The sequence below is a fragment of the Harpia harpyja genome, chromosome 2, assembly GCF_026419915.1.
Source record: "Harpia harpyja isolate bHarHar1 chromosome 2, bHarHar1 primary haplotype, whole genome shotgun sequence".
NCBI lineage: Eukaryota > Metazoa > Chordata > Aves > Accipitriformes > Accipitridae > Harpia > Harpia harpyja.
The window spans coordinates 2,929,270-2,954,377 of NC_068941.1; the positions used below are offsets into that span (position 1 = coordinate 2,929,270).

General features: G+C 46.8%; 1 protein-coding gene across 3 annotated transcripts in view; it reads right to left on the minus strand.

Moving 5' to 3' along the window:
* Positions 1 to 25,108, minus strand: part of CCNI (cyclin I) — a 35,103-nt gene that overhangs the window by 2,765 nt on the left and 7,230 nt on the right. Inside the window, exons 2-5 of one of the 3 annotated variants that reach the window (XM_052812753.1) lie at positions 14,894 to 15,050; positions 4,869 to 5,003; positions 970 to 1,044; positions 666 to 806 (exon numbers count right to left, since the gene is read on the minus strand). In XM_052812753.1, coding sequence (XP_052668713.1) covers positions 666 to 806; positions 970 to 1,044; positions 4,869 to 5,003; positions 14,894 to 15,007 — 465 coding nt within the window. In that variant the 5' untranslated portion in view covers positions 15,008 to 15,050. The remainder of the gene's footprint in view (positions 1 to 665; positions 807 to 969; positions 1,045 to 4,868; positions 5,004 to 14,893; positions 15,051 to 25,108) is intronic. The other 2 variants (XM_052812769.1, XM_052812761.1) reach the window with 2 other exon arrangements.

Sequence of the window (25,108 nt, forward strand, 5' to 3'; positions counted from 1 at the left end):
AACCCCAATGCGTTGAACCCACCAACAGCTTGGTGCAGCCTTTCTGGCGGGGCCTGCCATCGTACGCATCATCTGCCTGGGGACCAGGCTTGTCGGGGCTCTGCAAAAGGCTATCCCCTTCCACCCTTCTCTCTCACCGACACAGGTTTGGCAGTGGAGGTGTCCTAGACAAAAACTCCTTCTCCAGCAAACAGAGAGGATGAAATTCAACAAAGAACTTCAGGACACTTTCCTTCCCTTTGTCTTATCTCGTCCATGAATCTGGTTCTCTGGCCGTGCCTTTCTGTAGCAAGTGCTTTCTCCCTGATTTTATTTACTGTTTTTGTGCTGCCTGGCACTTAGCTTTAAGCAAAACCACTAGCAATTAAGACTTAGGGCCAAGGTTTTCAGGAGCTGCGAGTCTTGGTGCGCAGCTTAACATGCCTCAAAACAGGCCAGACGGTCAGATGGCAGGCCCACGTTTTGGAAATTGTGCCCAAAGTGTCACAAGTCTTCTCTGAGATTCTCTGGCAAGGCTTTTTCTTTCAGAAACTATTTGTACGGAGGAATTGCGAACATATCCTGAGGCCTTCGCTCCGCTACGGGCAGAGTTTTTGTCTAGGTAGCCCTCGATACGTTATTTACACCGACGGACACCAGAAAGAATGTAAATAGCCCCTACTTACAATATGAAGGAAATCCAGTGGCGTTGCCATGTGAAGATCCCAGTTCAGTTTATCCAGGATAATCTTCTCCATTCTGCGGATTTCAGCTGGAGAACAACCACAAAAGCTATCTCTAGCCAACACCTTCAGTACCGGAATCCTCTGCAAAAGCCAACGCAAAAACCAAGAGAACCAATCACTACAGAAATCGCACAAAATGCTCCATTCCTGTCCTGGCGAGTGCCAGCCACCACGCACAAGCAAAGGCAGGACTGGGAGAGGATATATTCAGACAATGCTAAGGTAGTACGAACAAAAAAATTACCTCATCTTCCTCGATGGTCTTTGCAGCGAGGAAGAAGCAGCTGATTGCAATACAGTTCAAGTACTTCGGACGGGCCTAGGGTACAGAGGAGCAGAGAATTCTCTGTGTGAATGTGATGCAAAAATTATGCATAATCCTTTCTGGTCGGACATCCTGAGCCCCAGGGTCTCAGCTGCCCATGCAACGCCTTCTGGATCAGCGGGCTGACCTCCAGCTACGCCATGGCGGTGGCAAGCCGTGCCAAGCAAAAATCCATACTCTGTGACGTAAGGCAGAAGACCAATCTGCCAGCCCTGTGATCGTAACTGGCACCCAGTGATGTGCAGCGCTGGAGCAGAGAGAGCTCAGTTTTAGGCAGTGCAGTAGAAACAGGAAGGAGAAAATCAGAACGGCCAGATGGTCACCTGGCAAAAAACCACTGCCACTCCACCTGCTTCAGTAGAGCTCTGGTGTTAGTGCTGCTGGCGGTCAGACACAGGATAGGAAGGAAAAGAAGAGAACTTAAAAATGCTGTCCTTGTCTAGGGAAGTATAAAACACCCCAAAAAATCACCACTCATGTGATTTTGCACTGTAGTTCTCAAACTGTGGCCCAGGGATTATCGAGGGAGACCTGGTCCCTTCTGCGGTGAGTTGTTTTAGGCAAGGTAAGTGAAATTTGGAGGGAACAGGGTGATGTTTTTCACGTGCGTCAAAAAACTCCTTTTATGGGCCTCGGCTCGGGGGGGTGAGGGGGAAGCAGGATGCATGGGCTCAAAGTATTCAGACAGTCCCTGACATGGACCGGATTGAGCACACGCTCTGAATATGGTGCATCTGCTGGAGTTTTTGCTTAGCAGCAATCTTTGTCAATTGGACTGTCTGACAAAGGACTTCACTTCCAACATCAGCGTAATAACCACGGGATGTGTCCACCTGCTCCTTAGGGGGCTAGGAAATGCAGAGGCACTGTTTCTAAACCTTGTCACAGCCGAGTGAGTAGACAGCTGCAGAACCATGCCCCCGCCTCCCACAGCCTACTGGCAACCGGTCCTCTCCTGTCCACGTTAAGAGATGCTGAAAGCTCCTGTCCACGTTAAGAGATGCTGAAAGGTAAGTGAAAATCCTGCACTGAATGTGAAAATCTACTTACGACCTGAACTGTTGCCATGACTTATTCTTGCTAGGTAAATTTTAGCAGATGCAACGGAGCTATGGGGTGGTTGAAGGGCGAGATGCTGCATGTTACACTTATGCAATGAGCTGTCAAGAAATCCAGAACACCTGTTTCCAGAAAGCAACAAGAGAAGAACACAGGGTCGTGTCCAAATTGAAGACCTTTACCTACTTTCAGCCTCAGTTACTTAAAAAGGACCACGCTATGCCTAGAGCTTTGGCTTTCTTGTGCCATTTAAACTTCAACTTAAATACATGCAGAGAATCCACACTTGGGGGCGGGGGTGTGCGTGCACACGTCTGCTTGTGCATTTGGGTGTCACTGAAGGCAAAGACCACGCAGGCAGGTTCAAAGGCGGCTGTCGAGTTAGCGCAAAATAACATACAGTGAAGGAGGACGCCTTCTGCATTGTATTCAGGGAAAAGCAGGTGTCTAGAGCAGGCTCCTACCACTAGGGAAGCTTGTGCTCCCCAATATTTTTAACAAAAATTTTGTCTCTCCTTTGTCCCAAGTGCATCCCCTCTAGAGACTGACCAGGAAGGAACAACTGTGTCTCGCCAAAGCACGCTAAAACCCTGTCACCCATGCCGGTCTCCTACAGGAGCTTCTGCCTTGCCGGCTCCTCGTACATGGGGAAGCGCTGCCGAGGTTGGCTGTACACAGCGCTCTGTTGAGGGTTAACGAGCGGTGTGCAGCGAGTTACACCAAACGCTGCTGGCTGGGCCTCCAAAGCATGGCTGGGTGACAGCCTTAGGAGCGGCCAGTCCCAGCATTTCAAAGCGTGTTCAGGGTGAAGGGAAGGGACTAGTTGTCTTAATAATAAAATCCCACAGGGTAATGCCTGGTAAAAAAACCCAGGAGTTAAGCTGCATCAGAGGAACAATGGCTTTATGGGAGAGGAAAACTGGGGGAGGGAGTACAAAGCCCTGAGCTGTTTGAACAATGCTCACCCCGACAAAACACCTTTCCACATTCCTGCTTGATGCCTGAAGCACGCAGTGGCCTCCTTACTCATATTCTCATACTTTCTTTGCAGACTCCTTGGCTGCTGCAAATTACTGAAAGAAAAACTGTACTTGAGGGCATTAGCTGTTGAGAGATTTAAATCTGTTTCCCATCTCAGTATTTCACCAAGTCAGCTACTTTAAGATCTCCTTAAAAATAAAAACTTCCATGGCTTGTAATTAATACATGATCAATATTTATTAATATTTAAAGGGTAGGTTAATGGATGATGTCATTTGCATTCTACCAAACTAAATCACGTTGAAATATAAGTGCACAGGCTGAGAATGCATTCTTCTGCTAAGATCTCTGAAGCTATACTGCTTACCTAACCGTGCTGGTGATGAGATTAGACACGCATGCAGATGAGACTGCAGATTTGCTGAGCATGGAATGTAACTGAGCAAATATGGTAAGAGATAAGGCTACCCAAAGCCTGACTTCACAACTCAAGGCCAGGGATTTCAGCTTGACCCACAGTTTGTTCAGTCATTTGCACAGGTGCAAAACACAGCCCAAGCACAGCACATCTAACTTTCTTCTGTGCCAGACTTACAGGGACCAAAGAGCAGCGGATCCCAGTTGCAGGTAGCCCAAATGCTGATTTTTAACTTGTCTTTCTTATACGGTTTCTATGGCGTAACAGGCTTAAAACCGAACGGGCATATATATTCTCTGTTCTGTTTGGTAGAGCAGGAGTGGATGGCCTGTCACTCTGATGGCCTGTGTGCAAGCTTGCTTACCTTTCTCTCTCTCTCTCTCTCTCTCTCTCTCTCTCTCTCTCTCTCTCTCTCTTTCACATCTGTGTGACTTGACATCAGTCTTAAGCTCTTAGTCTGTCAGACTGGCTATAGAGCAGGTTAGTACTGAACTACTCCCCCAAAAGCAATCACCTCTGCTTTTATCTTCTTCCCCCTGTTTTTTTTTGTTTGGTTTTTTTTCATTTCCCTGCATTAGCATGCTTGCCAGGCCCAAACCTGTCCTCAAACATTTATGTTTCCTCTAGCTAGTTCACTGCTAGCAGGTGCTCCCAGCAATTCTAGGTGGTACCAATCAGATTAAATGCAGTTAAAACACCAGAGAAATTAAGAGGTGAGCAGGGACTTTCCCTGACTTTTCTGTCAGAGGGCATTGGGCCTAGGTTTCTAACTGCAGGCTAGTAGGCATTTCCTTTAGCTTTATGAGTCAATTTAGGTTAACGTACAGACTGTTCTCTTTTTATCTAAAGCGTAACTTGTATGCAGCCTCTGTTTCTGGTTGCTTAAAGGAGCAAGTCCTGTGCTGAGGCAAGTTTGACATTCAAACCAGGTTACGAGTAAGCATGTAGTTGAAGAGGAAGGGTGCTTCTTTTCTCTTAGGTTAATATACATTTCAACTCATGAGCTGCATTACATGAAGGAAATGGGCAGAACAGAGGAAAGAGGGGAAAGTATTGTTGGCAGGTGAACTGCATGTTCTTATTAAAGCAATGGCTACTTTCACTGGATGAAAAATGACTATGCAAAGAATCTGCCTCCAAAAGTTCCTGGTGGCAGCATGTGCTGCCAGTTCCACCACCCAAAATCAAGCTCCTGGAGTAGTGCAGGTACCATCCTATACATGTTTGAGAAAGGAAGAGGGTGTGAGAGCAGAGGGGGGATGTAAGCGTTTCCGTACAGCCGCACCACTAGGACTGTACACGGAAATAGCAGAGTGGGTGGCATAAATTGATTTCAGCTTACGTATCTGCAAATATTTACCTTTACTGCAGCTAAAAACCTGTCCAAAAGGCTGATGGCCAGGGCAAGCGTTTCTGGATAAAGGTGGAACTGGTATTTGAGCTTGGCCAGCCACTGAATGACCTCATCCCTCTGCTTTGGAGAAATGGCTACATCCTGTTGGAGAGAAAAACAAACTATTCTTATACACTGGCTGAGCAAGTCAGAAAAGACCAAACATTTTATACCTCCGCAGGAGTTATTTGACTGGGGAACAAAGCCTCTGGAAAGGGGAGGCCTTGAGCCAGCCTGAATCACCACTTTGTTCTTGCAGGTACTTACCCCATCCTAAGACATCTGCCCTGGAAAAGACAACTTTACTTAAAGCTACCTCAAGTGTCACTCCAAAATTTCACTGTACATTGCGGAAAAGAGGAAGGATGTCTTGTAGTTCCTCAAGTATTGACAGGCTGTTCTCCAGCATAGTTTTAAGGGCTTTATTTTTTTTTTTATTTCCTTAGAACCATGTAGATACACAGAAATGCCTGGCTTGAACAAAACAAGATGTGCTGTGGGAGCCAGGTGGCTGTACAGCTCCTGCCAAACAGAAGAAGGGAAGGACCGAGTCGGTGTTTTGAGAGGAAAAGTTTATTTATTTTTCCTTCAAATTACGGGGATGTTTTTAGCTCAGTATATGTTAAAAAAAGAAAATTCCAAACAGCTTACAAAAGACCTTTAGCAGTACAGCTAACTGTGAACTGGGGTAAAGCAGGTACAATTCTATCTGAAAAAGTTTGGGTTTGGCTTTTTAGTTTTAAACTTTTTGGCTCAAATCTCCACCACTGATCAGTTTGGACAACAGCTGAATTTCAACCATACATACAGATCAGTCACTGACATAAAATCTCTCTCTGACTTTCTTCAGAAGTAATTATAGCTTTTCTAGAGCCTTTCAATTCAACAGGGATTACGCGGGGTGATTAGCAAGGATGTGTCCAGAAGCAAGAAGTGAAACCAAACAAGTTTATTCTGCTACGCTTAGGGTCCCTGGGCTCTTTTGGCTACTGCTGAGGTGGTGCAAGAGAATGAAACCGAATGAAATGCTGGCTGACCAGTGACTGTGGAAAAGAAAGCTAAGGGCTTATGCAAACAAACATCACTGCTGGGCTGGGTTGTAGCTGTACTCCCAGCAATAACACGGGGTGGGGAAAGTAGCAGCATTTTAGAAAATAAAACCACCCAACATTAATGCAAAATAAATACTTCAGGCTACATCTATCACTGGAGTACCTACTGTCTGCTTTACGTAGACAGTAATGTGCTTTGTTACAGGTCTACTGACTCTTCTGCCCAGGAGTCAAGAATATGTGAGAAAGCAGAGCGTGGTAGGCAGAACTGTAATTACACAAGGGCCTCCATGAGGACGCCAGCTTCACACCTTTCACTGTTACGTGCTGTATGACACCTTTACTCTGTGCTTAATTTCCTTACTTGTGCTGAGCTCCACCTTCACCACCGAGTGGGACAAGAAGGGGCAGGGAAGGTAGGTGGGCTCGAGCCCCAGGGCTGAATTCTGGGCTCTGTGACAGTGGGTGTGCAGCCGGTTACTGCTGCTCACAGACGCACGTCCCGCCAAAATGCGGCCGCCCAATTCCCTTAGAAAAAGTACAACGGTAACAGTGCTACGGTAGCAGGGATCTGGTCTAAAGACAGAGGGTTGTGCAATCCAAAGCTGTTTCTTCTAGCTGTACTAGCTGGGCTGATGAAGTGATAGTACCTGTGCCTTCAGTGCTGTATCAGGTGCTCCCCTGAGGAGAACAAAGTCCTGCCTTGTTTTCTCTCCTGAAGCCCTGACGGTGCAACAGCGTCAGCAAGACTGTGTTGGACCCAGATGGGCCTCTGGTATCAGCTGGGACCTCTGGATGCCACTTGACTATAAGTGGGGCTTTTTAAAAAGCACCTACCATTTTTCAGGAGAGAAAAGAAAATTGGTTTTTCTCGATCCCCCAAAATAATGATTCTTTCTGAAATAGTTATTGCAATTTAAGGGTGAAACCTGAGCCCCACCAGGGGCAGGACACCTGCTGTCTGCAACATGTTGCACTCGTTCCAGAAATGCTAGTTCGACGTGCGTTGGGAGTATCACGAATGCACCAAGCAGCAGTAAGGACTTCATTAAATGCTCTGCTAAAAACATCTTTTGGACAGCGTGATAGGGACCTAGAATGTATCTGGGGAGAAAAAAGGGCAACGCTATGTTAAATACTGGCTGCCCTTACAGAGCATACTTCTCCTGTAGCAAAGCGAGGCCTGCACAGCTGAACCTAAAACAGGCAGAAAAGCGGGGGAGTGCTAGTTAAGATGAAGTTCCTTAGTGCCTTATTCATTGTGCCTGTTTTTAAATGGAAGGAGACAAAGCCATAGAAAAGGGCTTATAACCGTAGCCAGGTCTGGACAAAACTGTGGACTTAAAATGTTTCAAGCAGTTTAAGGGATTATTTCGGAAATGCAGTATCTGGGTGAATCCAGCAGGTAAGCTCTGTGCGTATCTGCTAAAAGCCAACCTGAAAACACCCCATCAAACAAAGTAAACTTGATTTTAAAAACCTGCCTCTGACTCTTAAATCACTGCCCTGGTCCTGCCGCAGCAGCTTTACTGGTGAAGGCAGCAGTAAGGGTCTTGGGCTGTTGGTGGGCAAGGAGGGAGCTGCGCCATCAGTGCTCTATCGACAGGGCAGGAGCCTCTGTCTCCTGCGCGTTCCCTCGTGCGATACGACTCTGATCTAGAGGAGGGGGCGAAAGTGGCATCTGTTGCGTTCCTTGCTGGGGAGGCAGCGCCATCCCTCAGCAGCATGGGGGGATTTCTCCCGTTCCCTTCCATTCCTGGAGAATCCCATTCCTGCTGGATCCTGGCAGAAATGGGCATCGGCTTCGACAGCTCCTGGCGGTGTCTGTCCTGGCTCAGCACTGTTTTCCCTGTGCCTGCCAAAGGAAAAGGTTAGGCCTTCTCCTAAAAACAGCATGGGTGGGAAGGGTAAGATCGTCTTTCCATGCTGCCTCTCAGTCTTCGGTCCTCCCAAGATGTGTCCTTGTATCTTCTCACCCTTCAGGGGCAGTGCAAGGCCAAAAGGCAAAGTTTCAGACTCCAGAGTTAGCTTTAAACAGCAAGGCTGTAACATAAAGAATAGCAACTGCACGCTCAGCCCCTGGTAACAAGTGTCCTTTCCAGGTGAAAAAGAAATGCTGTTTAATTTAAACCGCTGAAAAACAACAGTGTATCTAAGTAAGATAAAAAATTAAAACAGAAAAACCCCAGCCCCCACACAGTGCACCATGTTTCTTTAATATAAAGGAACAACTGCAAAGTGAACTCACATTTAGGTATATGCACAGCAGAAGTAAGGCTTCAAAATAAAATCTGGCTGCTTAAGAACTATCTGGGGAAGCAAAGGGAAAGAGGTGAATCTCCAGCTCTTTCCTGCAATAACACCAATCCTACAAAAAGTTTGTCTACTCCAGTCGCTAACTGCAAATAAAGGAGCACAAGGGCCAGGGGGAGAATTCCCTCACAGGGAAAGACCAGGTGAATTTAAACCTCCTCCCATCAGCACCAGGCCCGTTTTAAGAGTCGGGCAAAAGGAATGAGAACTGGTCCCCTGCACCCGCGAATCCTGCTGCTACCTGCAAGCAGGGCAAGGAGCTTCCCACACAAACGTGTTGGTCTCTATCCCTCTCCCTCGAAGGTGTAGCTATGTCATCCTAGCAACACAAGAAATGCAGCGCTGTAAAATTAATTAAGCAGTGAGGTCACTGTTCCTTAGTTATAAAAAACCAAAAGCAAAACTGAGACACCAGGGTGGCTGAAAGTAAAAAAAGTCCCTTTGGGCTGGAAAGCAAATGTTTCTCTCTGGTGTGGAGGTACTTTCCCATAGACATCGCCTTCTGCCACTCACTCGTCTGTGTGTGGCCAGCTCTTTCTTTTGTCGCCACAAATCCACCGATGCAGGACTCAACCCCTGGGGTGTAAGAGCACGCTAGCCTAGCGTGATGGCTTTAATTAGGGAAAAATTAACCCAAGCCCAGCAACGGCTGACTCTGTTTTCACACAGCAGCAGCAGGTTGCTCCAGGACAGACCTAGCCACCGCCCTCAGGACTGAAGGACAATCCATCTCCTCCGGCTGGTGCTTTCCCCACCCCCCTCTTTTTTTTTTTAGAGGGGAGACCAGATCAGAGCAAGGCCCGACCTACAGATCTGGTTGCCCATCCCGCCACCAAAGGTTAGCAGACGTGCGCGGGACTCCTACCGTTAAAGAAATGACAGCGCTCCCAGCTCTTCACCGCAATCACCACCAGATCAGGCACCCGACACACCGCAGCCCTACTCACTGTGTGCTGCTGTGGGTGCCCAGCACCCCCAGCTGCCGTGGGGGGGGACCATGTTACCTGCCCCCCCCACACACCCCCCCAGACATCGCGGAGCGAGCCCGCGCAGGTGCCGGAGTGCTTTTCTCTGGACTGGCGCCCATGCAGATATTTGCAGGAGCAGGAAGCCAGCGGGCCGCTGCGTGGAGCATGAGGGATTTCAGAACTGTTTTGCTACGCGGGAAACACCCCGCGGAGCACAAGCAGGACTCTTGCAAAAGTGCCTGACAGAGTTTTACTGCGAGTGAAGAGATGCAGGGCTGCTGCCGCGCCGCCTTAAGAGTAACTTTTACAAACTGCCCTGCATGCCGCTTACAGCTGTTCACTCACAGCTATCTCTTCATCTGCCTTGTGCTTGGGACCGATGGCGACGTGTAACGTGGTAGGCCAAACGCTCCAGCGGAGCGCAGTATCAACCACCGCTCCTTTCCTCCCTCTCCGTCCTGCTTAGTCCTGCTTGGCACCTCCATAAAATAAGAGAAGAGGTTTCCGCAACTCTTTTCTACCTGCGGAGCACACAAACACCTCCACCCATCGGAAGGCCAGCGGACGCAATGGTGCGCACAATAAGCCCTGCCGGTATGAGCTCAAAATGCGGTACCCAAAGAACGCAACAGGTCTGTCAGATGTGCAAACCCATCAAAGCTATTCCAAACCCATGCATGAGCAACAGACCTGTATCTTCTTTTCCAAGCAGAAGACGTGATGCTAATTCCCACCTTTTCAAAGCACAACGGTGTGTGTAAACCTATCAGTTTTGTTTCAGCGCAAACACATATAAGCCACCTTGCGGGAACTGCGGAGCTAATGGAATGTGTTCGGGACACAAATGGGGAAGCGGAGGGGTGTCAACTTCTCTCTCTTCCTTGTGTAAAGCAGGGGTACATCACATTGACCTGCTTCCTGCCATTATTTGCTTGATTCCTTATCAAGAAATATCCTGTCACTTAGTCTATCGATGAACATGCTGTCAGTGAACAGGAACATGCTGTCAGCGAACAGGAAGCGTCTGTGAAGGATTCCTGTTGGGTATTTTAAATAACACTACAAGAGACCAGTCAACATGCCAGGACCGCAGGTGACTATACCAAATAATGGCAGTGCCCGCTCACCGTGTCTGTTATTTTACCGCTCCAAAGTGAGCAACCACAGAGGTCTGTAATGCTGCCCAAGGGAGGGAATACAGTGCCCCACACAAAACACACAGACCCGAGGCCTCCAGCATCTGCGATGGGTAGTACCTTATTTGTCCAATTCCCAAATCCGTGCCCCAAATCCCATTTCTTTGGCATTCTGGCAGAAAGCTGCCTGTGAGGCCTTGGCGATGGTGAGAAGCACACAGAGCTGTTGTTCTGCTTCCCGCTTACCGGCAGCCGCATCGCCTTGTTACCATCCCTGACCTGGCAACCCTGCGGCGGGGCCCGCTGCACGCTCGCTGCGTGAGACGGGAGGGCCGGAGGCCGTGACTCAGGCTCCAGGGAGCGAGCACAGTACAAGCGATCTCTAAGAATACCTTGAGACTTCTGGAAAATGCAGTCTAAAAAAATTATTATCTGTGAACTCAAACATGACTCGATTTTATTGCTGCCTAATCTAGGAAAAACACCTTACCTGTTAATTTTTTTTCTTTAATGTCTGCTGTCCCAGGCAGAGATGTTTTGCTCTTTCCCCTATTTGTTTCTGCCTAGTCTCACTGTGGACTCCTTGGGGAGCAAGCAGGTGACCTTTATCAGGACTGGGAGGCTTCTGAAAAGGGCAGCTGTAAACATCGCAGCCAAATCGGTCCTTCCTTGGGTCTCAGGATTGCTTGTTTTACACCCGAGCGACCCCCAACTGAGGCCCACTGGGTTGCTTCTCACTTGTACCTGTTGAGAATTAGAGGTGCTCTCCTGAGAGCTTTCAGAAGTGGCGTTTTGCAGGGTTTGCCTACGGTTTAGTGGCCCAGCAAAGAGCTCAAGCAGCACAGCCTCTGCCATCTGCGCGGTAACACGCACAAACACTGGGGAGAGAGATTACTGCTCGGCAAAGCAGAAGAGCTGGATGCATTAACTTCACAACGTTTTACAAAATTGGTAAGTCAGTCTCCGATTCGCCCGCAGGATAAAACAGGCACCAGAAGGTTAAAAGACCGACCCAAGGTCATGTGGTGAGACAGTGGAAAAACTGGAAATAAACTGAGGTCTCCTGATTCCTCAAGAGGTACAGAGAACAAATGAGAAGACAGAAAGAAAGAGCCAGAACAGGCAAGAAAGGAGAAATTACAGAAGTGACACTCTGTTTCCATAAAAAATTAAAACCAAAAATCTTGACTTACACACCTCTCTGCTGCAAAGTTACTTGGTAACATGTAAAGATCAACCTTTGACCAGTCTCTACTGCTTGATTTCTCAAGCCTTAATCACATGAAAACTTCTGAATGTCATCTGCATATTGTATAACCCAAGAGGGGAAAAAAAAAAAAAAGACCAAATACATTCAGAAGCACAAGGAGGGTTCCAGACTCAGCCCACCTATTTTTTCAGACTGAAAAGCCCTTGTGAGAGCTGGCTTTGATATATTGCAAATACCTGGAGCCAGTGGCCTACATTTAAATGAGGGAAACAAAAGAAATTACCTGCCAGTAGGAAATGGCAGTTTTCAGACAAAAAGTAAAAATGAAACAGAAAAATCACATACTTTAAATTATCAGGACCAAACTTCCCAACAGATTCTGCATCCTGTACTAAAAATGTAAAGTCTTCCTGTTTCTGTAACTACAAGTTTCTTTCTTCCTTTCAAAGATCTCAACTCTGACACACATTTAGAAACTGAATTTGTTCCAGTTTTAAACATTAGAACCAAAAATGTCTCCTAAAGAGTCAAAACTGAAAGTTTACTTCTGAAAAATAGTTACGGTGTATCTCCAATCTGATCATTAGATTTTTGTAGACGCACTCACATTTTCTCATTTGCAAACCAGATGACTTCATTAAAAGCCTTTCTGTAGTCAGTCTACTTTTGTAGCAAGGAATGGAAAGTTACACAGGCTTCAGGTTGCCAGATCTGATACACAGAAGGATGCAGATTTCCTGACTGTCATGGGAAATAAACAACAGTTTCATGCAAGTGAGGTTTTAGGCTACTGCAGCTGCTTTCAGAAGAAGGCAGTAAATGTTAGGGAATATGACCTTCTTCCAGATATTACAGAAAATAGGATAATTCACACTGAACATCCGTGACTGCAACATTGCCAAAATGAACGCTGCAGAAAGGGAGGAAGACGTGACCGTTTGAAAAGTTGGGTGTCACGAACTGCAGGAACAGAGAGAAATACGTGACTACAGATCCAGGGTTTTCAGCTGCACCGTGGCATCGCAAGTCAGGATTTCCCCAGAGCAGACAGCTGTGTTTATGTTCTCTTTTAAATCTGACCTTTGTACATTTTACACACGCGCACACAGAGATTTCAATCCAATTCAAAGATTATTTACTGCTAGCAAACATTTAATAGCATGGCGTTCCAGCCGATAAAGTCGATGTCTGAACTGACATGTAGGAAAATATAAAGGAAAAGGTTACACAGACAACAGAGTTTTGGGGGTGGAAATTCCAGGAGTAGAAACCCTAGGGGACAAGCACAGAGGGCCAGGAAACACTCCCAAGCATGGACTTCAGCAATACTGTCGTAGTGCAGGGGAGGAAGGGGGAAGAGATCCTTCATCATCATGACATATTTGCACACTAAAAGGACAAACTTGTCTTCGTCCAGGCCTGACCTGAGACTCTGCTATCGAGCACAAACTTTACACTGGCTTTAGCCATCAGGCTGTTTCCATACTTGATCCTACTCCGACTTTTCGCAGCAGGCAACAGAGCTGCCTGCCCCGTTTCACAATCGGCAGACCGTCAAAAGTCCCGTTAACTTCTCTGAGTATCTACCACTGAGGACAACACATAGCAAGGTGCTGCAAACCTCAGCCGCAGGGCCGTTAAGACCCCCTCAAGGTCCCTGGCAGCAGGACAACTGCTCTTCACCACACACGGGGCGGAGGTTAGTCCTTCTGCTGCAGCGACAACTCAAACTTGGCACAGGTGGGGAACCTCATCTTCAAAGGGCGACAACGCGGTCCCACAAGGGAAGGATTGCTGGGAAAACTGTCTAATGCAGGTGGTGGTTTCTGAGCCACCGGAATCAACTTCACCAAGGCAAAAACGCAAGCGCCTTGTCCCTGTGAAATCTCCACACAAGAATCTGGTTTGGCTACACGCTCTGAGTCCCTAACCTATCTTGTTATACTGTAATCTTACCTCCCTACATTATAATCACTAACCCCAGGAATACTGCCAGCATGGAATAACAGGCTGGTTTACCATAAATCAGGGTCTTAAATTGTACGTGCCCGAAGACAGCCACAGCTACAATATAGGCAACGCCTCTGACAACCAGATCACTTATTTGGAAACCTAAACGTGGATTAACAAAATACTGAGCCCCTTAAAAACATATTTGTTCGTACACAACAACGGCAGTTTCTTGTTCGCCAGACAGAAAAAACAACCACCACACCGATTAGCTTTCAGAACAGCTGACACACTTGCGTGAACATTTTACGTGAATCAAGAACAGCAATAGTGGATCTGAGCCCTTTAGTGTGGTTATTTCTGCCCAACCCAGTGACAAAGTACCAGAAACTCTGTGACAACCACCCTCACATTTCAGATTTGTTTTAAACAAAACTTTGTGGAGTTCACAGGCATTTTCGAGTGCACATGCTAGACAGGCACCTCCTCCGCAAGGAGCACAAACGCAATTCAGGCTGGGTAGGACCGTGAGTGACCTGGTCCAACCTCCCAGCTGGCTGGCCCTGCTGCAAATCTTGAGCGGGAGGTTGGACTACGGACCCCCTGCGGTCCCCTCCACCCTGAATTGTCCTCCAGTCCTGTGAGAACATTCCTCGCTGGAATAGGCCAGCGCCTGGCTCTGCTTCCCTTGACACGAGCTTGCACCCTGCTCCATAAATAGTCCCATTACAGTCAGTGGGGTTCTTCCTAAAGTAGACAGTGCCTGAGCACATCAGATCCTCATCTGGCTTCAGCCGATACAGCTACAGCCTACCCTGCAGAACTAGGCTGATTTACAGTAGGGAAGAATCTGGCCCAGAATGGGAAAAAGGCGGCAAAGTCAGGCTTTCGCTGTGAATACGCTGTTTCAGGGGGAGGCCTGAGCTAAGCTAGCGGCAACGGTTTATGTGAGAAGACGTCATTTCATGTGGAAAGCAACCAGCATTTCAACGCTGTTATTAGCGAACTTAGTCCAAGAAAATGAAGCTGCTTTTAAGAACTGTTGCAGAGTTGGTACCCAATAGAAATGTGCATTAATTATCCATGCAATTTGTAAAACGAATTTAATTAAGACAATATATGTACATGCTTTCACAAGCAACAGCAGAGATCTAACATTGTGTGCTGTACAGTGTGTTCTGTACTCCTGATTGCAGGTATGTCCCTCAAATAAAAAAGTAATCACTGACTTCAGAGGCTGACTTCCCAGGTCTCAGGCAGAAGGTAACTTCTCATGCAACAGCTTCAGTGGTTCACATAAAAATACACCAGAGGATAGTCTCATGCCTTTACTAAGATGAATGATGTGAAGAAGAGACGTTACCTGATTAGGCTGAATTTTCGGCACATGTGCTTTCCACATTTGAGCTTCCCTAGAGATTGCCGTCTCCAGGAGGAGAGACAACCTCTGGCTCTCCAGGGGTCCTGAAAACTTCATGGTAACCCTTGGATCCACCTGCCACCCAGCTGGATACAGCTACCTGCAAAACCAAAGACAGCCTGGTGAAACACTGAGCCGTGCCTGTCTGCTAAACTGAGCAAAAGAAAGCACAAAGGTAACTAAAGCTGCAAGAAACGGAACAGGCTCCTCTGTAACAGACAGCGATCGGGTATTTGGCAAACCTACCCAAGGAAACCCAAACCAGTCAGCTCAGATTCAGATGAAGCTGGGCCAAAATCGTCCACAGGCCTCCAGCACCTACGTGGGCTGGAGAGCCCTGCCACTTCGAGGTTTTCTGCTTCTCTGTTATGTAGACAATCAGGCGAGACCTCTCCTGTTTCAGCAGCACTAAAAAGTAGGGCTGTTTTATGAAAAATACTTGAGAAGAGGGGAGAGCTGTATGGCAAACATAAAGGAGATTTCAGTTAAGTTGGTTGCCCTGGCTGAAATCTTGCTGAAGTTAAAACCAGTCTACCTGTGACTTCAAGGCAAGTTAAGACTGACATTCAAACATTTTTCAAAAATCCCAGCCTCAGAATCTGGTTGGTGCCAGCCTTACCCCAGTACTCTCTGCAGCAACAGGAAGTTCTGTGCAAAACAGAGGAACACTTGTTTGAGAATTTAAATGATTTACAAGCTGAAGCCCGGCAAAAAGATCAACGTTTTCCCTCTCTGCACAGTATGGTTTTTAGCTTCTCACAGAAGCTGTGACCCGTTTCATGTGCAATGCAAATGTACCAGGGAGTTCAGGATGGTTCCTCTCAGGTCTCATCACTCTGAAAATATGTTAGATCCACAAAACTTTAGGGCACATCTCTAATTTTAGATAGGAAATGAGTTTTAAAGGAGGAAAAAAGCAGCAAACCCAGTGACAGCCTTTGCAAAGCATGAATTGACTACAAGCCAGGTAAGTGACGGACAAAATTTCTGCAAGGCCTACAATATCCAGAAACGCTTGCTTCCACTGGCAGAAGCGATGATAAAAAGCATGCAATTTAAAGCAAAACACTTTGCTATACACGAAACAGAAAAAAGGGGGTTCTCCTGGCCCTAGTGCGGCCTCCCTCAGCAGTAACAATATGTCAAGAAAGAAACTCGTAAATTTGAAATGAAAAACAAAGCAGAAGCAAGATTTTTTTTTAAACTTTTTTTAAAGACAATAAACTCCACCACCTGCTTGCAAATGGAGAAGATGATCTGATCGAAAAGGTTATTCAAATTGTTCTATTACTGCCTGCCATTACTCTGGCCGCAAATTTCTTGACAGTATTAAATCACTTAGGCAAAACAATTCAGCCCCGAAGGGTAAATCCATGGGAAAGTTATTTAAACTTTCAATTCCTTCTGTGAGCTCTTGTGAAATCCGCAACAGGTGGATATTGGCCAAACGCTAACCAGGCTATTTTATAAAGACCAGTTTGTTAATACAACAGTTTACGCTGTATTTACAGGAAATAAGGCAACATCTTGAATCAGAGAAGCTAAACAAAATTCACAGTGAAAACAATCAGTTTATTATAAATAATAACAACAGCAGCTCTGAACAAATGACGATTCAGAGTGCTTTCACAGAGTTAAGGGAAACTAGAACAAATATTTTTCTTCATCAATTTACAGGAGTTTTTAATGGGCGTGACTCACACAGAACCTGCACGAGGCATAAAGCCGCACTCAAGTCCCACTTACAGCCAAACAGGTTTGAAGTGGCAAATAAATGTCAAGCCTCTCAGTCCTGAACAGAAACCCCTTTTATATTAGATTCTTATAGAACAAATGGTTCTCCACGAACAAAGGAGAGGCTGTACTGGCTTGGCATACCCCTACACAAGGTTTCCAGCCTGTCACTGCAATGACCCAAGGTGACTTGGGCCATATACTGACTTTCCAGCTGGAGGGAACACCTCGGATCCAGGATTCCTGAGCTGGCTCAAAATGCTCTGCAGTGTATCTCAAAATCACTTCCCACCAGCCCCCAAATGCCTGAGTATCACTAGGGACTGAAAAATCCCTGTTAAAAGTTCCTCACTTCACAAGAGGGAGATTCTGCCTGGAAGAGGTGAAACTCTGTTCTTCTAAACAGAACCGTGGCTTGAACCGCAGCTTATTTATGTGCATTTACTAATTTTTGCATTTCTGTTTTAAACCTTGGGGTGATCCTGACGACACTCATACCACTGTAAATGGGGCTGCTGAAGGTGAAGGGGAGAAACATGCACATTCACAGCCTCCCCCCCCGCCCCACCCCAGCTCATTCCTATGGGGGCGGGGTGGGGGGGCCTTCATTAGCATCTCATTATCTTCCCATCAGACACTACAGGTTTCAGCGTGGGCTGGGCTGGTTCCCAAAGGCCGTATCACCCACCATTTCCAGAGCCATCAGCGCTTCCAAAGGAGGTGTAAAGCCCTAGGAAATGAGGACAGCAGTGATGAGGGCTGCACCCCTGCACTGATGGAGAAAACCAGTTCAAATTGCAGGCGCAGGTAAAATATTTTCTCCCGTCTGGTGTGCGGGGGGTGGGGGGGAGCATCCAGCAGTCAAGGGTTGAGCTGGGGGACCCCAGGGAGTGAAGGGAGTGAAGCCTTCCCACCTTGCAACTCAAGAGTCCCAGAAAAGGGGTTTCTCCAGACCTATGCAGAGCAAAAGATGGGTGATTTTTCATTTATTTAACTGAGCCTGCAGACTGTCAGTTGCTACGTGCCAGGTAATGCTAACTGGGTAACATCCACCAGGGTATCAGCTACAGTCTCTCAGACCGCACCTGCAGAAGACGGCAATTAAAGGTGCATGCGAGCGTTCGGCGTTGCACAAGGTGAAATACATGCATGGAGAAAAACGGCGAGGGTAGGACCGGACCCAAAGCTCGTCCAAGCCAGCGGAGAGGCCAAAGCCAGGGACCAGCGCTGAGCGCCGAAAGCCGGGAGATAGCAAGCTCCTTGCTGCACGCTTGTCAGAAAAAAAGCAATAGCTATATTTAGCCCGACCACATCTCCTAATATGAAATATTGATGGTCCCTTTTTGGTTTTGCAGGAAAGAGAGAGTAATTAGCCACCCCTCAAATCACTGGAGAAAACACATGAAAAATTTCAGGCCAAATTGAGCATCCTCAGGCACCTTTTTTCTTCCTGTGACTGTATTTACAACACAAATGGGTTTCACAGGCCTCTGGGCCCAGAAAAGATCTTTTAGTTACCCTGATCCCTTTTTAGGTTGTCCCTGTACTGCCTCAGCCCTTCAGTGGCCCCAGCAGAGAGCTCAGGGGAATCCCTGGAGCACCCTTAAATACCAATGGCCCTGCAAGGGACATTTTTAGTGAGCAGTGATGGCGACTCTTCTGGAGTTGCCAATGGGAAAAGAGAGGGAAAAATAACCTTTCCTTTCTGAACTAGGGAGGTAATTCAATGAGCGCTGAGGCACAATAACCTTTATAAGGAAAAAAAGAAAAGGAATGACGTGCTTGAAACTTTCCCTTGGAGCAACAGTGGTGTGCAGACTTTTCCAGCACCGAGAGCACGCCAGGCAACTTGCCAAGCACCCCCCGAGGGCTGAAACAAGTTTGCATCTAAATTTACATAGCTCTTAATCAGATAAATGCACGCCATTTTAAAAAAATGCCAGCATGCTCTACGTGCATGCAGTGCTTCACAAAACACAAGGGAGCCACTGCAGAGCTTAGAGAAGATGAGAAACGGGATGGTCGGCACAGCTTCCCAAAATCAAGTGCATGGAAGTCGGGTGAAGACCGTGGAGGGACCTGACTCTCTTCTCTCTGCTCAGATCAAGATGGTAAAACCCGAGCATCGCAGAAAAGCAACGTCAAGGCTCCCATCAGCAGTAAAGATACTTGTCAATGTAGCAGGCATCTCTGCAGAGAACAGCAGTACCAACAGGAGAGCTGAGCCTGCCCCGACAGCAAAAATTTGCTCCAGCCAAAAACGTGCACGCGGTTTTCTGCGACAGAGCCCAAGAGACCCACGGCGGGAGGAACTGCCGAAGCTGTGACAGTCGCCATAAACTAACTCGCCCTAGCTTTCTGTTTCTGCTTCCCTGAGTTAAAATTAAACTTTAGCTCCAGGGTGGTGTGGGTTTTTTTTTTCTGTGGTCACTTTGGAAGTTTTTAAACCACTGTTCACACAGTTCCTAAAGTTTCTTAATCTTCACTGGAAGATCAACTGTCTACCCTGAACCTTCTGAAAGAACAGCTGGAACATCAGTAAAGGAGAAGTGAGCCAAGTCAACGCATTGGCTTTGTTTTGACGTCTCCTGTGAGCAAGGTCACAAGCTGCAGGTTGAATCTTGCTCTGAAATTAGAGTCAAAACTTTGGTGTGAGGTTTTCACTTGTGAGAGGCATTAAAAATCGCTTGCTTATCCGTTAAAAATACCCCGACTTGGTCCATAAAATGTAACCCATCTCATATAAAGATCTCCTTTTTTGATTCAAGTTTATAGCTAACTTTGCTTAAAGAGGTACTTTCAGTTTCCCTAGAGAAGTTTTACACTGCTAAGTGCTGCAGGCTATGGTTTTCAAAAGCATTTTCGTGTTTGCAGGAATTGAGGCAGACAGCGACCTAGCCAGAAACACTTTTTCGTTTGGGGAGGTGTGCATTTGTGTAGGATGCAAAATAATCGATTTTTTTTTTTTTTAGGCTTTGTAATCACTTGCACTGACCATAAAAAGTGCCTCTTGCAGACAGAAGATGCAGTTACAGGAATGTATTATCCACTGGTAGAATTAGTTCATAACACAGCTCCTGATTTTCCCCTGCCTCCAGTTGCAATTCAGCTGTGCCAATACAACTGCACTGTAAATAGGATCACTGAAATCCTTCAGGGCAACAATAAAAACCTTTTTTGTTTTGGTTGTGGGTTGTTTTGGGGGGGTTTGTTGTGTTTTTTTTTTTAATATAGATCATTTCATAAACAATTAACAAGATTTCTAGGACTAGAGACAGCCTAAAACCTGCTATCCTTATTTTGCGCATAAATCCAGGTGGGTATTCTGGACAAGAGGGGCAATTCCAATAGAGCTTAACCACCACATGCATTTCTGCAGATCTTGTAAGTATTTTCAGCGACCAGCAGCCAAATCTGCTTCAGCTTTAAGCAAGCAATAATATAGTCTTACAGATGACCTGAAAACAGACTTTTCTGGGTGGGGGAGGAAGGCGAAGCAGAAGGAAGAGAGGAAGGAGACTGAATTCCTCCGAGCCCCAGCCAGCCATCTGTGATTTGAAATGATCAAAACGTAGTTTGCACTGCTAGAAGAAATGGTCTAACTGCAAGTTGTGATTAGAAATTTCAAAGCTGTGGGCGGGGGGTGGGATGGATGTTAATTTTAGTACCTGGGGCTTTCTCTTAGCTTAACTCTTTCCTCACCCCATGTCAGTAAAACAGTCTAGAAATTTATGCCAGACAGAGACAGATGCCTACAGGGTTGCTTACACCCGAGAAGAAAAAAGCAGGAGGCATAAACTACTTTTACAATTTTACATTATTTCTGTGCCACGTAACAGTTCTAAGAGGACAATGTTTCTGTGGTTTAGAGAGTAAAATTTCCCATGAATGCGTCCCTACTGGAAATCAATGCCTCTGTCTTTTCAACTTGCCAAAGCACAACCTGATGTGATAGCGATAAGCAGAGGACCGGCGCGGGTTAAAACCAACTGTTTTGAGTTGTAGAAAGTAAATCATGTTAGTGGAAATAGCTTGACAGAGTTGTGAGACAATAGATGATCTTTCTCAAGTTAAATGACTGAGAAAAATATGCTTGGGAATATAGTTTTGAATTTCAACATCTGAATAAGCGAGCCTATTTGAAGCAACAAACTGACTTCTATGGAATGAATACTAATATACATTAAAATAAGAATGCGCTTCCCCATGAGAAATGCATTAGTACCAAACACAAATATGCCACAGGTACGCATGTGATATTGCACCTTTAACAAGCAGCGTATTTGACTTGTGTATAAGCCAGCCAGCAGACCTAAATTCGGAAAGAGGTAATTTTATTCAGGCTGGGAAATGAAGAGGGCCCTTGCCATTTGTCTGTATGACTCACCCAGAGCTAACTCCCACAACCTGCTACAAAGGCAAGTCTGTGAGATATTTTGGCAGCATCGTTCAGGCAGGCTCATGTACATCACACACTCGCCACTTCTTTTCCTCCAACCAGATTTTTCCTGGGAGTGCAAATAAAGTTGACCTCATTTTAGTGCCGCTTTTCCAAACTGAAGAATTTTTCCAAACATTTTAAAGAAACCTGCCAGTTAAAAACACAGGTCCACAACTGCAAAAAGAGAATGCAGAGCAATGTTTTGATGGGAGGGAAGGGAGGTGTTTTTCAGTATGTTTTGAAACAGAGAAATCTCAGGGCCTATTTAGCAACTACGGAGGAGGAGCAGGAGCCCTCTGGAGAGGGCTGCATCATGACCAGCAGCAGTGCACTCTTCTCACCACCATCTTCTGCTTCTATTCTGTTCAGAAAGGAAAGCTCAGATGGAATTTGTCACAGCACCAGAAACACTTTCAGATTTGTAGAGCGATGTGGCAGAAAACTTGAACATCTTCGGTTCTTCATGGTATTCCCTAAGGGTAGCAAAAACACCATCAAGAAAACAGGGGGAATAATTCAGGGCAAAAAAAAAAAGAAAGCCTGGATGAGGGCATTTTTAAATAGGAGGGAGGGTGCCACAGAGCCACTGGTGACGGCAGTGGTATAAAGCTGCTGTCTGATGGCTGTCACTCACTGGGTTTCTGCAGGTACAAGCCTGAGCCGTTCATTTTTTACAGCAGCCACCGCTTTGTAAAATCTATGCCTGCTGCCCAGCCTTTTCTATCCTACACCCAGGGACCATAAACCAGACTAGTTCTAAGAAATCTCTGCTGTACTTCTTTCCCCAAGCCTCATGATTGACACCAGGGTTTTGCTGTTTTAGGGAAGCTTAAATGGTATGTTCCAAAGTATGGAATTTTAAAAAACAAGGTAGAAGATGAACTCCTGACTGAACTTTCAGACAATGTCACCATTCTTTCCTCCTGGCGAGACAGGCATGCTTCCAGACCCATGCCTGCCCTGCCCCCTTTTCTAATGGCTCCGGTTGGAAATGCCGGAGGTGGTTTGCATTTCCTTTTTCTCTCAGCAACTGCCAAGATGAGTCCGTCCAAACAGCATTTGCCCAGAAAGGCCTTTGGTCAGCAACGGCTAAATTTTCCATGCCACAGCTCGCGAGTGATGCAAACAAACTGTTTCAATCACAGCTCCTTTCCCTTCTGAGGCAGTGGGTGGCAACATACCAACTAAACTGTGGATAAAAGGTAAACTCCAAATCCAGCCCTAAGAGACCAGCTCCAGCTGCATAACGTATGCGTTTGATGCAAACAGGAGATGAAACTCAGTATACTTTAATGAGTTCTGCTTTGAGATCTTGGTTTATTTGAACCTAAAAATCAAAGGAAAAGTTATTAACTGATGGAGGCTGTTTGCTTGCATGGATTAAATTAAGCAAAAACAAAACCATGGCAAACCAAAGCCCCTCTATGCCATTTTATGAACACTTGCAACAGAAATGCTTACATTTTGTACTCTTTCAACACTGTGGGCTCATCATCTAGCTGCTGATATGCATGCAAGATGCCTCCTGAAGATGTAAACTCGTCACAACGTTTATTAAAATCAGCCATGGGACTCAGGCTAATGTTTTGGTAGGAAGGGGCCCTGCTATTGTTCGGCACAGACATCGCAATGCTCAGGAACAGCCGAGCTGCCAGGTCAGGAATGTGAGCCTTTATTGTGTGCACTGGGGTATCACATCAAGGGCGTACAGCCCTCGTATGGGACAATTTGCGGTCATATGCCAAAAAGGTGGTGCTACCTCCTTGTTCAGAACTGAAGCAGGAGACAGGTATAAAGCAGCTACAAACGAGTGTTTGCTGAAAAGACACGCATTATATTTATGCTGTTTCCAACCTAAATGATGGGTAAACCCAAGAAAGCAACGGCTCAACCCTGTACCAAATTGTCTGTATGCTGCTGGCAAAGGAACGAGCACAGCTCCCAGAGGCAACCAACCAAGGTCTGCACAGCAGTCTCTGGGTTCTGCTTTGGGACCTTCTGGATCTTTTGAGGACAAGGTCCAGGATCACTGGGGAACACCTGGGAACCCCCTGAGAAACTTGAGGGTGCTGCTGTTGCTAGGTAAGGACAAGGTAAGGGGAGCCACAAGGCCGTGAGCCTGAGGAAGCTCTAGCAGCTTCTAACAAGCACGATCAGCAGTCCTTGACCCAGCATGCAGCTGCTCCCTAATTAGGGAGGGTCCAGCACCGTTTTAGCCAGTGCTTGGGCGAGGTCTGGATAAGAGCCAGGCCCAAGGCACCACCAACAAATGCAGAAGTTTATGTAAAAGGCTGCTGTGAAGGGGGACTGGGTTTGATCTGCTCCAGTGTAAACAGCCTCAGATATGCTGGTGGCACACCATGGGGCAGTTCCCCCAGCAAATGTTGGAGCAGCTGCCCCTGCTAGGGCTGAGGTTTTGATGCAGACAGAGCTTTGGGTGATGAGCACAGCCCTCCAAGCCCCAGGCTGCAGGGAGTGCCTAGGGCCTCTCTCTGAGGCTGGGAGAGATGGCTCTCTGTCCTGCAGGAGGTTTCTTGTCTCGGAGGAGGTGTGGTGCGAAGTGAAGGAGTTATAGGAGGAAGTGAGCAGGCTGTGCAGCATCAGAGAAGTTTCATGGGAGACGGACAGGATTTTCTCTGGAACTCAGTAGCTTGAAAAGCCTCAGCCCCCATCTGCAATACGAAAGCAGGCAGTGTCCACCCTTATCATCAGGGTAAGTGAAACCTCTGGAGAAGGGGAAGGATAGCAGGGGGCGACTTCTGGCACTAAAAGGAAAGTTTCTGCCCCACCTAAGGGCTTATAACTACAAAAGAGGTTCACCACACTCATTAAAGAGGAGCCAGGTGGGCATTTAAACAATGGGCCACGTGACCCTAAATCATGCAACACCTCTACAAAGGTGTGAGTGATTGTAAGGGGTGATTCCTTGCTGCAGGGGACAGAGGCACCCACCTGCCAACCTGACCTATTATCTTGAGAGGTTTGCTGCCTGCTGAGGGCCCAGATCTGGGAGGTTGTGGAGAGACTGTCTGGGCTTGTCCAACCTTCTGACTGCTACCCCTGCTCTTCTTCCGTGTGGGCATCAGTGATACCACCAGGGGCAACCTGGAGGGTCAAGTGACGCTTCGGGGCCCTGGTGACGTTCTCCTCAGTGCAGGTCAGTAGTTGGCTGCAGGACTGGTGTCGGTGACAGAGTTTTGGGTTCTATAACCATGGGATCCTGCTTGTCGAGCAGCATCTGCTTGGGAGGGATGGGATCCACCTAACCAAGCTGGGCAAAGGTATCTCTGCCAGTAGGATGGCTGACCTTATAAGCAGGGCTTCAAACTAGGCATGTTGGGGCAGGGACAGAGTTACCAGGAGCCCTGTGAGAGTGACAGACCGGGTTGGTGGGCAAAGGGCCTGGCGTGATATTACAGGAAGAGACTGCAAAATAAAAAAAAAATTAGGCTGAAGCAGGGTTACTTCCAGCATTTGCATATAAACAAGGATGCACCTATGAGGTACCATTATGGAAAAATCCCCCCAAACCCTTTCTGGAAAATAAGCATGTTGGGGTGCTTCTCTGAAGTGCATGTATGCTTATGAACACAGTGTGGTGAATAAACATGGTGAGAGACCTGTGTGCAGTTGAAACACTATGATCTTGCTGGGATCGCAGCGACGTGGTAGAATGGCTCCCGTGACTTGCAACGCTTGGAATGTTGCAATGGAGGGATACAGGCTCTTTAGGAAAGACACGCTGGAAAGAGGAGGCTTGTAGAGTTCCCCTTGATGTGAGAGAACAGCTGGAATGTGTGGAGATTTGCCTGGGGGTGGATGAGGAGCCAACTGAGAGCTTATGGGTGAGGATTAAAGCGAAAACATATAAGGGTGACACTGTACTGGGTGGAAAAACAAGTGGATGAGACTTTCTACAGCCAGCTGGAAGCAGCCTCCTGTTTGCAGACCCTGGCCCTCATGGGGGACTCCAACCATCCTGA